The sequence below is a fragment of the Hemibagrus wyckioides genome, linkage group LG28 (genome assembly GCF_019097595.1).
Source record: "Hemibagrus wyckioides isolate EC202008001 linkage group LG28, SWU_Hwy_1.0, whole genome shotgun sequence".
In the NCBI taxonomy this organism is placed as follows: Eukaryota; Metazoa; Chordata; class Actinopteri; order Siluriformes; family Bagridae; genus Hemibagrus; species Hemibagrus wyckioides.
The window spans coordinates 16311598-16325885 of record NC_080737.1 but is presented as its reverse complement, the minus strand read 5'-3'; the positions used below and the strand labels follow the sequence as shown (position 1 = coordinate 16325885).

General features: G+C 41.0%; 1 protein-coding gene across 5 annotated transcripts; it reads left to right on the top strand.

The window, feature by feature from the left end:
- Positions 1-1438: 1438 nt before the first annotated feature.
- On the top strand, positions 1439-14119 carry hnrpkl (heterogeneous nuclear ribonucleoprotein K, like). Of its 5 annotated transcripts, none has more exons than XM_058383568.1 (16): positions 1439-1588; positions 3117-3230; positions 3669-3766; positions 3960-4016; positions 4944-4987; positions 6144-6216; positions 6314-6427; positions 7485-7613; positions 7710-8020; positions 8225-8269; positions 8842-8875; positions 9369-9384; positions 9651-9683; positions 9781-9848; positions 9944-10113; positions 13264-14119. In XM_058383568.1, the coding sequence occupies exons 2-16, from the start codon at positions 3170-3172 to the stop codon at positions 13292-13294; spliced, it is 1284 nt and encodes a 427-aa protein (XP_058239551.1). In that variant the 5' UTR covers positions 1439-1588; positions 3117-3169; the 3' UTR covers positions 13295-14119. The 5 variants fall into 5 exon arrangements, with proteins under 5 accessions (XP_058239551.1, XP_058239553.1, XP_058239552.1 ...); XM_058383566.1 differs by having other exon boundaries at positions 1440-1588; positions 8836-8875; XM_058383567.1 differs by lacking the exon at positions 1439-1588 and adding an exon at positions 1591-1614 and having other exon boundaries at positions 8836-8875.
- The last annotated feature ends 169 nt before the right edge of the window (positions 14120-14288 follow it).

The following is a 14288-nucleotide window of genomic DNA, read 5'->3' as shown; positions in this document are numbered from 1 at the left end:
ATTAAGCAACGTATCCATTTACGGCTCTGTTTAATTTTGTGGAACATCCACGAAAAAACAAATCAGTATTTGTTATCACTTACGTTATAGCAGCTATAAACAGCCGTCCTCTCACCGGCCTCTCTCGTACTTGTAATAAGTCTTTATTTATATAACAGGAGTGCTGATGTCCTCCGATGTGTATCTGATGAAGTGCAGATTGCTAGAAAGCAGATGCCCTTCTACAGTGCTGGAGGATAAACAACAACATTTATGAAATTATATTGGCGCTTGGATGGATCTGCACAGTCGCTCAGTCAGCTGATAAACAGTACAGATCCTCTCAACATGTAACCTAATCGGCAGCTTTCTGTCTTCTATTATATTACATATTGTGTAGTCTATGAATAATTTAGGAACTCTTGCTGTGTCGGGCAACGTTAAGACTCAGCGATGTCTATAAACTATAAATTAGATTAGATAAATGCTCAAGAAGATGCTCATACGAAAGGTCATATGGTACAGTATATCTGCTGGTAGCATGAGGAGATAAGAGCTAACTAAGACCATCCTGATTATCTGAGTAATATCTGCCAATTTATAGGAATGATAGGAATTATATACGTAGCATCCACACTTATTTAAGATAGCTTTTAAACTCGCATTCAGTGTTATTACAGAGCAACCCTTGTCCTGATGGGTTGGATGTTGGTGCTCCACATTATATGTACCACAGAACCACAGATATTTCAGTGGAGGACTTCAGGAAGTATTGCAAATAAATAATAGGTTCTGACTTAAAATCACAGACCACATCTTTAAGCATCCTGTATACTGCAGTACCTGGCTTTATTGTATATCTGACTAAGCTGCTGTAACACAAAAATTTCCTTTATGGGATCTATCTATATCTACCAGGATTATCAGTGATGACTGGGTTACCTTCTAACCTCATAGGGTCACAAGGTTAGAACCTTGGACAATGAACAATCACACCAAGTCAGGTGTGTTAGGGTCTAAATAAATACAAAAAAATAAAGGAAAGAAAAGTGAAAAGTGAATTCAGTGGATTCATTCATTCATTCATTCATTTTCAAAAACCACTTAACCCTGGTCAGTGTCTGGACCTAGTGAAGATTATTTTTTTTGTATATTCCTGACCACGATAAAGAGGTTATTAAAGGTAAAATGTGAATAATTTTTGCTCTTGTTTTGTTCAAAATAGCTTTGCATAACACACACACACACACACACCATATACACTGCATGCATGGAGAAATTCTTCGCGAAGACTGTAACACGCTATCGCTTTAAGTGGTTGCTTTGGCGACAAGGCTGTACAGTTAAAGCAAATCAAGGAGGCGGGGCGATTTGCGTTGACGGACGTTCACGTTAACGAATGGTTCGGCTTTGATAACGGTCTGGGCCGTCTATTTGACAGTTGACCTGTCCAATCAGAATTCGAGATAGATCTGCATGAGCGCCTACCTTGACCAATCACCGCTTAAGATAGACGCTCGTGTAAATATGCAATGAAATCAGGATAGAACGCGTAGCTCGATTTTTTTTGGCCAAAATATCGAAGTGACGAGTGGCGCGCCGTTAGCAGGTTTGTAACTGCCTTTTTACAGGCAGGTGTGTGTATCAGTATCTCTTTATTTATTTAACAATTTATAATAAATCAGATGAACGCAGTAGCTGTGCAGTATGGCGCAGGAGAAGCTAACGGTAGGCGAAGGGAAGGAGGTGTCTGTCGACATTAATTAGCTAGCGTTAAGGAAACGTGCAGCCTATCCGGTTAGCTAGCCTGTTAGCACGCTAAGCAAGCCACAAAATGGAGTGTTTGTGTTGTTGTTGTTGTTGTTTTGTTCAGCTAGCGTTAGCTAATTAACGACGTGACGTTTGGTTGTCAGGGCAACCGGACACCTGTTTCTCATTAAAGCCTCTCGCAGGGTAAATCGTTTTCATGTAGCGAGACGATGTTGCACATGTAGCTATCATGCTAACGCGAGTGGAGGCTTTTCCGCAAGCCATTTTGTGATTCCTGCCTCCGCAGCGAGCTACAAAGACACGTCTACAAAGGCTTTCATGGCATCATTTTTTTTTTACTCTGAAATAAATTCACAGGCAGCGGCGATGACATGAACCGCTTTATTTGATACGCTAATTGTAGTGTTGATGAAATATTTTGTTAGCATAATGCTAATGCTAACGCCGAGGTTAATACACACGCGCACCATTTTGAAGAAGTACAGTAGGCCTTGTTGCTCGGTTAATAGCCATTAACACTGTATGTACATATATATATACACATACACACCCACGCACTATATTGGCAAAAGTTTTGGGACACGCCTCCAAATTATTGAATTCAGGGGTTGGGTTTGGCCCCTTAGTTCCAGGGAAAGGAACCAGGCCAAAACTGGGAGCATTGCCTTTACATGCACATGAATTTAATATGGAGCTGACCCGCCCTTTACAGCTCTTCTGGGAAGGCTTTCCACAAGGTTTAGGAGTGTGTTTATGGGAAATGTTGACCATTCCTCTAGAAGCACATTTGTGAGGTCAGGCACTGATGTTGGATGAGAAGGCCTGGTTCACAGTCTCTGCTCTAATTCATCCCAAAGGTGTTCTATCAGGTTGAGGACAGGACTCTGTGCAGGCCAGTCCTCCAAGTTCCTCCACACCAAACTCGCGCATCCATGTCTTTATGGATTTTGCTTTGTGCACAGTCATGTTGGAACAGGAAGGGGTCATCTCCAAACTGTTCCCACAAAGCTTGTGCATGAAATTGTCCAAAATGTCTTGGTATGAAGCTGAAGCATTAAGACTTCCTTTCACTGGAACTAAGGGGCCGAGCCCAACACCTGAATTCAATGACTTGGAGGGGTGTCCCAAAACTTTGTGTACATCTCTTAATTCTACACTGACATCCCCTTAGTTACTAAACACCTGTTGCTACATTCTTTGTGTCCCGTTCCTTGTGTTATCTTCAGTCAACATGACGCCCACAAACCACATGCAATACATCACTGGGTCAAAACTCAGACCTGTACAGATTTTTCTCTGTTCTGATGCTGTACATCAGATCCTGTGAGTGTTCAAGTCGGCTGAACCGTCCTCTCTGTGTCCCACAGCGTTTTCGCACGGAGAGGAGAGCCCTTTCCTATTTTCTCCTTGATAGAAGACAATGGAGACAGAAATTGAGCAGCAGGACGAAGAGACCACATTCAGCAACACTGACACTAACGGTAAGATGTAGTTTTCACATTGCACTGCCCAAATGTGCGGGATAGTGTGGACAGCATGAATGTGCAATGTTAACAGTTGAACCTTTGGACTGTGTAGAGGCATGGTAAGGTACTTAAGCCAGAGTTACCACTGTATCTTAAGATGGTGTTGCATCAGATAAGAATGTTTTCTATTACCCTTGCCAATGGCTCGGCAGGGTTTCTTTATCAGGTTATTAATATTCTCGGGCTTTCCATTTAGACAGACAAAAGCCAACGCTTTGGCAACAGTAGGGAAAGCCTGTCCTGTACATATACTTAAATACTTAATTACTGAATATAGAATAGAAATATTTTCTATTTAATATGAGCTGAGTATAAGTATTTGATAAATATGAATAGTGTGGAAATAATACGTAGAGTTCTTGCATCATACAGCTAACATTTCGCTATTAACAGGTAAACGCCCTGCTGAGGACATGGATGAGGAACAGGCCTTCAAACGCTCCCGTAACACAGACGAGATGGTGGAGCTGAGAGTGCTGCTACAGAGCAAAGTGAGTCTTACTGTCACGTAGATTTTTATTTGGGTGTGGTTTTATTTTTGTTTCGACAACTTCTTATAAGAGCTGCATTAGCAATAGGACTGGAAATCATGCTGTTCAGTATGACTTGTATATCATGTAAATTATTTCTAAAATATAGGAAAAAATACAATTTCTAGATGCTCATTTATTTATTTATTTGCAGAATGCAGGTGCAGTGATCGGAAAAGGTGGCAAGAACATTAAAGCGCTCAGGACAGACGTGAGTATTCCTAGCTTTTAGAAAGGGCAGTCGCTAAATTTCTTTAAAAGCCTGGTGGGAGTCGCCTTCAGATCATCAGCGATCATGATTTCCGATTTTTTTTGTTGCCCAACATTTTTACTAATCATCTGGATTTAATCTCGAACGAGAAAACGCCATTTGATTCTACTTAAATCTCATAATTTAATCCTAATAATAATAATGTAGCTGGATGTGTAAGGATGCTAATCACTCTGCATGCTACTTCACCCTAAAAGGGAAATCTTGCTCTCCGTAGATGGCTCAGTGATGCAGACTACCTATAGGTTAGCTCATTTGGACAGACTCTCATGCTCCCTGAACGGAGCCCGATTGTGGGGTTTTGACATTTCAGTACTAATCTTAAGTCCTTCAGAGCATTCTGTCTTGCTCTCCCGGATAGGGATGTCATGGCTGGGCTATCCATTCTCTGCCAAAGCCCTAAAACAGATGTCTAGACTCTTGAGCTGACCCATAGTCTTAATCTCTTAATTAACTTCTGTATTTAGTTCTGTATCTAAACTGTCTTTCAGATCTGTCCAGAGCTGTTTCTTGTGCACTCGTTGCCAAGTCTCTTCAAAAAAAAAAAAAAAAAATTTTTTTTCTGAACAATATAGTGAATATAGCCTTGTATTCAATTAAAATGTATTCCTTCTCCCCCTCTTCCCTCTCCTTTACTTTTTTTGTTTTGTTTTGTTTTTGGCCACCTTCCTCTGTTGCCCATGTTCTGGATCGACATGTCCCTCCTGCGTTGCCCACCTTGATGTTGGCCCAACCTCCGCCCCTGAACGCCCGCCCACCTGACACCCCGGTTGGCCCCATAATCGTGCCCCTCCCTAAACGGGCACCTTACTTGACAACATGTGATTGAATGCCCTTGCCCAATGCCAACCTCCACGACCAATGCAGTACAATGCCAGTGTATCAGTCCCAGACAGCAGTGGCCCAGAGCGGTATGTCCCACCAGTTATTGCCTCACTGCCTGATTAGAACAGAGAACACATGTCTTTGATAACCTTCTGTTTCATATTAACATTTTTTATACACATAGTATCGCCCCTTTTTAAGAAACATGTATTGTACCATTTGGTTTTTTATGTCTTCTCCCCTTTCCCCCCAGCACCCCATTCAGTATTTATTTGGGACCTTTTTTCTTTGAGATGTTTATGAAGTTGGTGTTTTACGACACAAAAAATAAAAAAAAGAGGGAGAACTTCCCTACTCAGTTTGAGTGGAAGGAACACTGCTTGAAGTGTTAAGATATTTATCTTTGGTGTTGTTGCTGCTGTTGCTGTTCCTTGCTCTGGTATTGACTATTAATTGTTTAAAAACAGCCACATCTCATTCCTGTCTGTCTTTGTCGCCCACCATTGCACTGTTCTCAGCATCACTGTCTGACTACAGCCCTCTCACTTCCCTTCTCTGTCTTCATCACTGTTGTCTTGTTGTCTTTAATTTGTCCTGTACTGCATCTCCTCCCTGGTTTTCTCTCTTTTTTTTTTTTTTTTTTTTGTTCTTCTTCTCAGGCCAGACAGCAGGTTTCTCCTCTGTCGCCCTGCTCCAGCTCTACACATCACCTCATGGTCTCCACTCGCAGTTTCCCTTTTTTGTTTTTGCCTTCGCATTTCATTTTGGGCTGATATTGTTTTGTTTTTTTCCCCCTCTCTCTCAAATATTTTCTGTATAAAAAAAAAAAAATCTCTCGCTCATTTTTCCTGGTGTATCATAACCAAGAGGCTCGTTAGTTCCTTTTTTTTTTCTCTCTCTTTTTCCTGCTGCTCTCAATATCCTCTAAATGGTGAGGTTTATAAAACAAGTAGCTTTCTCTCTGTTGCCCATCTCCTCAGGATTTCTGTTTGCTGAATGTGTAAGGGTCAAATGCATGTCAGTGACTCGTATTTCAGTCCATTGTGGGAGACCTAAAACATGTGTTCAGGGTTTTTTTCTTTTTCTTTTTTCTTTTCATGGTCTTATTTTTTTTTTTTTTTTCTCAAACATTTTTATTCTCAGAGCTAATTTTTTGATTATGTGGAAGTGAACCTGAATGTAAATTTCAGCGTCTGCCTGTTTTTCCTCTTGTCTTTCTATGCTTTTGCTTGGCCGGAGCAGCATCCTGAGCGTGAGTGCAGATATAGAGACAATCGGAGAGATTCTTCTGAAGATCATCCCCACTCTTGAGGAGGTAAGGCTTTAGGAGACGATCCACGTGGAGACTTCAGATTGCGTATGTTACGCTCACTCTTTTTGAGAGTTAGACTTGTTCTCCTTTTGTTCGGCAGTACCAGCACTACAATGGGATAGACTTTGATTGTGAGCTTCGCTTGCTGATCCATCAGAGTTTGGCAGGTGGTATTATTGGTGTCAAAGGGGCCAAGATTAAGGAACTGAGAGAGGTAAGCTGTACAAGTTTCACTTATTTAGTTTTATTTATTTATATATATATATATATATATATATATATATATATATATATATATATATATATATATATATATATATATGTATAAATAAATAAATATATATATATATATATATATATATATATATATATATATATATATATATATATATATATATATATATATATATATAAATAAATAATATATGTATTATTAGTTCATTTTGCATGTTGTAGATCAGAGCTCTTTAATTAGTTTCAGTTGCATGGGAAGGTCCAGATAAACAGGTATCATGACTGAACAGTGAGGATATTACTGGCAATAGTAAGCATCACATAGTCAGATTAGAGGGTTTGTTCATACAGTGAACGCTCTTCTGTCTGGTAAAATACATTGCTTTTTCAAATGGTGTAGGAAGCATGCACGTTCTTTAAATTATTGATTACCAATTGTTAATGTGTTTGTCAGTGCTTAAAGGACAAACAGCAACCAATACTGAAACATATAGCACAGACCGCCAAATACTTAGAGTTAGAAATGCTGAATAAAATGGATTTTGTTTAGCATGTACATTTATGGCCTTATGCAGAGCGACGGAAAGCATTTTAGCAAACTGCAAATGATGTATAAAGTAACATCTCTTGCAAAATAACAAACCACAGATTGATTGAGGAGAATATCTTCAGGTCTACTGACGTTCGTGATGCTCTGTCCTTAACGTAGCTGTGAAAGTGATACATGCAGAAAATGGGCTAGGAATTGGAAACAACTCATTTGTATGTAAAGTTGAGTGGGGAAAAATAATGTGATTTTCTATCAAAAAGATTGTAATCTTGTTAGAAATACCTTGTATCATATGTTAACTTGGGGGAAAAAAACACTTGGTAACTGTAACAGGATAGCACAATGTAACTGTATTGCATTAATTTTGGTTTCTGCATCGCACTACACTTTCATACAGTATGACAATCGATGAAAATCAATGCAAGCTCTGATCTGATTTGATATTAATCCACTTTTTTTTCCTGCCGTCCACTATCTCGTGTCTCAGAATACCCAGACGACCATTAAACTCTTCCAGGAGTGCTGCCCGCATTCAACAGACCGTGTGGTTTTAGTGGGAGGAAAACCTCAGCGCGTGGTGGAGTGCATTAAGGTCATCCTAGAACTGACGTCAGAGGTAGAATTACATGTTCCCACTGATTTGATTTTGTAATCTGATGCAGGAGGCGAATTGGAAATCAGACCTTCACACTCTCGCTTCCTTCCTTCTCAGGCACCTATTAAAGGCCGCGCTCAGCCCTACGACCCGAATTTCTATGATGAGACCTACGACTACGGCGGCTTCACCATGATGTTCGAGGAGAGAGGGCGGCGGCCAATGGGAGGGTTCCCCATGCGTGGGCGAGGCAGTTTTGATCGTATGCCCCCCAGCCGTGGAGGACGCCCCATGCCCCCCTCTAGGCGTGACTATGATGATATGAGTCCCCGCCGTGGACCACCTCCACCTCCGTTAGGGAGAGGGGGCCGAGGTGGGAGCCGGGCACGAAATCTGCCTCTTCCTCCTCCACCTCCCCCCAGAGGAGGGTAAATAAATGAGCTTTTTATTTTTTTTTTTTTAAACTATAAGCAAAACATCGTCCTTATAATGAGTTTCATTTTCCTCCCCAGTTTAAATGTTATGTGGTTCTGTTTAGTTTAGCAGTCCTTAACTCAGGTCTAAGAGGCATTCGGTAGTCAGTAGTTTGTTTTTTGTTTTTGCCCTGCCTTGACAGTTTTCTTGTTTTGCAGAGACCGGTTTTCCCACCATCATGGCAATATAGATGACAGACCAAGGTAAGTTTTTTTGTGGATGACACATTAATGGCTATTTTACTCTGTCTAAACTAGTTCATAAAAACATACCTTGTTTAAGTTGAAAGAGTTCTTGGTAGGTATGTTAGTACTGTCAGTACCACTTGAACTACTTGCGCTTAATCCAAACGACTCCAAAACGAATCGCCAACTACCCTGACAATTCCAAAACGTCTGCTCAATTAGCGCTGCGGATCAGCTCGTGATATCTGGTTATACTGTATTCGCATCATATTCTGCACAGCTCCAGACTGCACAGGTTGTTTGGTTTATTTTAGATCCACCAACCTGTACTCCGAGATATGTTAACTTTTTTAAAAATAAACACTATCCTTTAACTAAATTGTGATGTGCTGACCATACAAGCTGCCCGTGATTTCATCATATTTCACAAATAACCCATCGTTCCTCATATTATTATTTTTTTTGCTGGTGGTTTTGATGCAGCTAATAAAGACCATGGCAGATACGTAAACACAAATAATTTCAGTAGGTTGTGTACCACCTTATATGCACCGGAATTCTAATTATGTCTCGTTTTCTCTAAGTGACAGAAGAGGACGGCCTGGAGATCGCTACGAAAGCATGGTAAGGTGGAAACCTGTGGCATGACCATGCTTCATGCTTTGTCATGCTCTATCTGTGTGAAAGATGTGCAGTTTGTGGGGGTGTCTAGGTCGGGAGAGGAAGGGCCGGTTTTGGAAATGGGTTTGGAAAACCCGAGTGGAACTGCTTGTTCTGTCTCTGTGAAATGACAGGGTAATGGATGCATATGCTGTGCACTGCTTTGGCCTGCTGTTGCTAGGCAATGGATTTTTTGAATCACTTGTTGCCTTGGCAACCAAGGAACAGATAGATATGTAGGTGAAAGCCATCACACTCACCAATGAACTCAGGGCAAAGCTGCAAGCACAGAGCTTTGTCAAGCGCTTTAATTAATTTTCTTTTTTCTTTATATTTATATATATATGTGCATGTGTATTTTTGATGCATATAGGTTGGACTAACACACTCTCTCTCTCTCTCTCTCTCTCTCTCTCTCTCTCCTTCTCTCTCTCTCTCTTTTTCTCTGATTAAATAGAGTGGAGGTGGATATGGTGAGTGTTGTTCAGCTTTACTCTCCCATAAGCACAATCTCTCTCTCTCTCTCTCTCTCTCCCTCTCTCTCGCCCTCACCATCACTCTTTCTCCCACACACACACTCAAGGTTACCCCTAATCAAACATGTCAGAACACTGCTCTCAGTAGCTGTAGTGTTTCCTCGCTTTCTGTTACTCACATCTTTCTCTTATACCTCTAAAATCTTGATAATCTTTTTTTTTTTTTCCCTCCCGTTTTCTTTGCCTTTGTCTGATATCTGAAGACAATAACTCTTCTTGGGAACCCTTCCAGTCTGGTAAGTGTCCATCATATCTTCATGCGCAGACTCCGTGAGAATAAAATGAGTAAAAATGCAGGCATGAAATTAACAAGTCGTTAATCTGTTTCCACAGGAGGACGAGGTTCGTACGGCGACATCGGCGGTCCTGTTATCACAACACAAGTGACTATACCCAAAGATGTGAGTTTGCTCCAACCCTGTCTTTTACACACACACACACACTCGTACAGCCTTACTCGTCTGCACATGGCCTAAACAACCTTGTCCTGCCATAGCTGGCTGGTTCCATCATCGGAAAAGGCGGACAGCGCATTAAGCAGATCCGTCACGAGTCCGGAGCCTCCATCAAAATCGATGAGCCTCTGGAGGGTTCGGAGGATCGTATCATCACCATCACAGGAACACAGGACCAGATTCAGAACGCCCAGTATCTACTGCAGAACAGGCAAGTTCACAGGCTGGGCCTTGTGGCAGGCTTTTCACACAAACTCGGCCACAATCTGCTTTTTATTTTCTCTATATAAAATGAAACTTTACTTCTTTCTTCTTTACTTCCTTTTCTTAGTAGCTTCATACTTCCAATGCTTTCCAATTTTCTGTCTTTTCCTTCTCTGCAGTCTTATTTTGATTAACCTGGTATGTAAATACATGAGCAGTGTTTTAAACAAGTAATGTCGCATAAGTGAGTCGAGTTTTCTCAGTGTTTTATAATTTTAGATGTAGTCTGCAACATGCAGGAGATTATTTTGCTTCACGGAGATAACAGCGTCATGTTAGAAGCAGGAAAAATGGACAAGTGTAAGGATTTGAGCGAGTTTGATGAGCAAGGGCCAAATTGTGATGGCTAGACCACTGGATAAGAGCATCTCCAAAACTGCAGCTCTTGTGGGGTGTTCCCGGTCTGCAGTGGTCAGTATCTGTCAAAGGTGGTCCAAGGAAGAAACAGTGGTGAACCGGAGACAGGGTCATGGGCGGCTCATTGATGCACTTGGGGAGCGAAGGCTGGCCCGCGTGATCCGATCCAACAGACGAGCTACTGTTGCTCAAATTGCTGAAGAAGTTAATGCTGGTTCTGATAGAAAGGGGTCAGAATACACAGTGCATGAAGGGTCAGGGCTGTTTTGGCAGCAAAAGGGGGACCAACACAATATTAGGCAGGTGGTCATAATGTTATGCCTGATATATAGTATATATGTATATACTACATGTATAGTATAGATGTATATAGTCAGTACACAGGGTATAACAGTGTGGATGACATTTCGTCAGACAATGCATATTAATGCTCAATAATTCCTCAGTTTTCGCAAATATCAACCTGACGTCGTGTCGAATAGATTGCTGCCATTACAACAAACTCAACAAGCTGCGTCTTGTGCGGAGTCGACGTGGGAGGCAAACTTCGCAACACAGATAGACAGATATGTTTTAACAGAATTTATGCTTTGTGTTTGTTCCGCTTATTATTTTTCAAGTTAAACAGACAAGATAAAGATTGATTCATGAATTTTGTAAACCACAATAAATCGTATACACAGAGAAGTCTTCAATTTAAACTTGACGAACGCTTATAAACATGTATACGTGAACTCGCTATAACAAACAAAGTTTATATCGCGATAAGAATATTTATAATTAATTCTCATTAGCTTTTCACGTTATCTGCAGCGAAATATAAACTGTGGTTGTGACCTGTAATGTGCTACTAATTTGTGTGCTCTAACCTGCTCCTACTTTTGATGACTGCTATGCTGTCTCTCTCTCTTTGTTCCTCGGGGAGGGAGAAATGCGGTGTCTGGATTATTCGATACAGAAATCCAAACTAAAAGCGAGCGAGAAGCACCATACCCGGAGCCCAGGAGAGTGCGAGAAAGCTGGCCTGCTTCTGTGTGGAAGACTTGTGATTTTGTTGTTGTTAGTTAGATGAAGTGACAACAAATCATGGTCTGCCCTACAGCACAGGCTCAGGCTCATCTGCCCTCCTCCTCCTCCCCACTTTTCCTGTTTCACTAACCATCTCCTAACTTTCACATGTCTGTTTCATTCTAAACAAACTTCTGTCATGTGTCTGTGTGAACTCTCTCTCTGTCTGTCTTGTATACGAGCTCTTGCTCCTACTTTGCAACAAGAAGCTGTTTTGTGATTTGTAATTATTGACATACAACACGGCATGCTACTACAGGGAAATCAGTGACTGATCTAGAGCTACTGTTACCACCCTGAAGATCTCCGATAACTTGTCTAAAGTGTTTTATTCCTCTTATACCACAGTGATTTGTCAACACTAACGATTTTGTATTTATTATAGAACATCACTTAATGCTAATTCTTCATTTATACACGCTGTTCCTTTGAGATTAATAGAGCGATCATAGAACTTACATATAAGATGCTTGTCATGTGCCTGGGGAACCGCAAAGCCAATATAAAGCGCTAACACTGGAGACTCCTTCCAGAAACGTGTGGAAAAACATCAATACCAAAGACACGTTTTCCGGTTATATTAAGCTTCTGCTATATCAGACCTTATGAATTGGCATTAAAATATTTTTAATTCTGGCAGTTCAAATTCTGTGGTATAAGATATTTCTAACACTGTCCTGATGAGTTGTAGCGCAATATTTAAGAGGTCTGGTTACAGTTGTCCCTGTTCTACACTATATTGCCAAAAGTTTTGGGACACCCCTCCAAATCATTGAATTCAGGGGTTGGGCTCGGCCTCTTGGTTCCAGTGAAAGGAACTCTTTATGCTTCGGCTTACCAAGACATTTTGGAAAATTTCATGCTCCCCACTGTGTGGGAACAGTTTGGGGATGACCCCTTCCTGTTCCAACATGACTGCACACCAGTGCACAAAGCAAGGTCCATAAAGACATGGATGAGTGAGTGTGGTGTGGAGGAACTTGACTGGCCTGACCCCAACCTGATAGAACACCTTTGGGATGAATTAGAGTGGAGACTTGTGAATTGTAGAGTTGACCCGCCCTTTACAGCTATAATCGCTTTAACTCTTCTGGGAAGGTTTTCCAAAAGGTTTAGGAGTGTGTTTATGGGAATTTTTGACCAATCCTCTAGAAGTACATTTGTGAGGTCAGGCACTGATGCTGGATGAGAAGGACTCGCAGTCTCCGCTCTAATTCATCCCAAAGGTGTTCTATCAGGTTGAGGTCAGAACTCTGTGAAGTTCCTCCACACCAAACTCAATCATCCATGTCTTTATGGACCTTGCTTTCTGCGCTGGTGCGAAGTCATGTTGGAACAGGAAGGGGTCATCCCCAAAACTGTTCCCATGAAGTTGGGAGCATGAAAATTGTCCAAAATGTCTTGGTATGAAGCTGAAGCATTAAGAGTTCCTTTCACTGGAACTAAGGGGCTGAGCCCAACCCCTGAACTCAATGATTTGGACGGGTGTCCCAAAACTTTTGGCAATATAGTGTATATCCAATAGGAAGGCCTTTCAGATGTTCACTATGACAATATAACAATATGAATAATCTGTGTAATTTAAAAAAAAAAAACAGGAGCAGAATAATCAGTTAGTACAGTTTAATAAAATTCTTGCTGTCTGTCTGATTTGTGTCTGGTTCTTTTGCAGTGTGAAGCAGTACTCTGGTCGGTTCTTCTAGAGGACAGCGAGTGAACACATACTGCCCTAGCCGTTTTCCTTCAGCTTCTTTTTTGAGTCTACATTCCTCTGCCTCTTCAGTAGATGTGTCCCTTGCCACTCTCCTAACACCTTCAAGAAAAGATCGCTGGGGGTGGAAGAACGATCTCAGAATTAGCCGAATGAGTGGATCTCGATTCTTTTCCTTCTCTTCCCCTGTGCTTTGGCTGCATTGATTTCTCCGTTTTTTTTTTTTTTTGGATTCTTGTAACGTTCTGCGATTAGCAGAGCTGCTGTGTAAAAATCCACATTTAGCCTGAGCAGAGCTGCATGCCTGGTTTGTCTAACAATTCAGAATGTAATCTTTGGTAATTCTTTCTGTCTTTTACTATTTTATTTCCCTTTTGCCAGTTTTGTCCCCCCCCCCCATGTTAAAATGTAAATGTCCAGCTTGGTTTTAAAATCTTATCTTTATTTAATAAACTGCAATGAATGTGTGGGTGCGGAGGGATGAAAAATGAAGTTGAAATGTGGATATGGATTATTATTTTTTCCCCGGTTTTGATTGGATGTGGACTGACCGTAATCTTGCTGATATCAGGATCCATTTAATCTCATCGATGCTTGTTTTGTACGTCTGTTTCTACGCTTTTTTAACATTTTAGACTGGGTCTCTTCAAGACACTGATCATCTAGAGGGGTTAAAAAAAAAAAACTTCAATAAAGGTTACCCAATGTCCCGTCCCCGTCCCCCCATCACTGTTTTCTGGTGTCTGTGTAGAATGTGCTGTGAGTCTGAGTAATAAAGTCTGTGCCACTTTTTATTAAAAAATGCACTTCTATCTTTTCTCTCGTGTCGATTCACTTCACTTTGAAATCGATGTGTTGGTGAAGGGATTACGATGGTCCTTTTTTTTTTTTTTGTGGTCATGCTCGCTTTTACGTCCTAGCTTGGACTATGCAGGTCTGAGTATTTCTATTCTTGTTCAAATGTGGAAGTGGTTCTGCTTTTAATA

Bases quoted from the DNA above. Each gene is read 5' to 3' on its own strand.
- hnrpkl (XM_058383566.1), top strand. From the start codon at position 3,170: ATGGAGACAGAAATTGAGCAGCAGGACGAAGAGACCACATTCAGCAAC. The intron at 3,231-3,668 runs GTAAGATGTAGT...CGCTATTAACAG, and splicing joins CAGCAACACTGACACTAACG to GTAAACGCCCTGCTGAGGAC. The intron at 4,017-4,943 runs GTGAGTATTCCT...CGACCAATGCAG, and splicing joins TTAAAGCGCTCAGGACAGAC to TACAATGCCAGTGTATCAGT.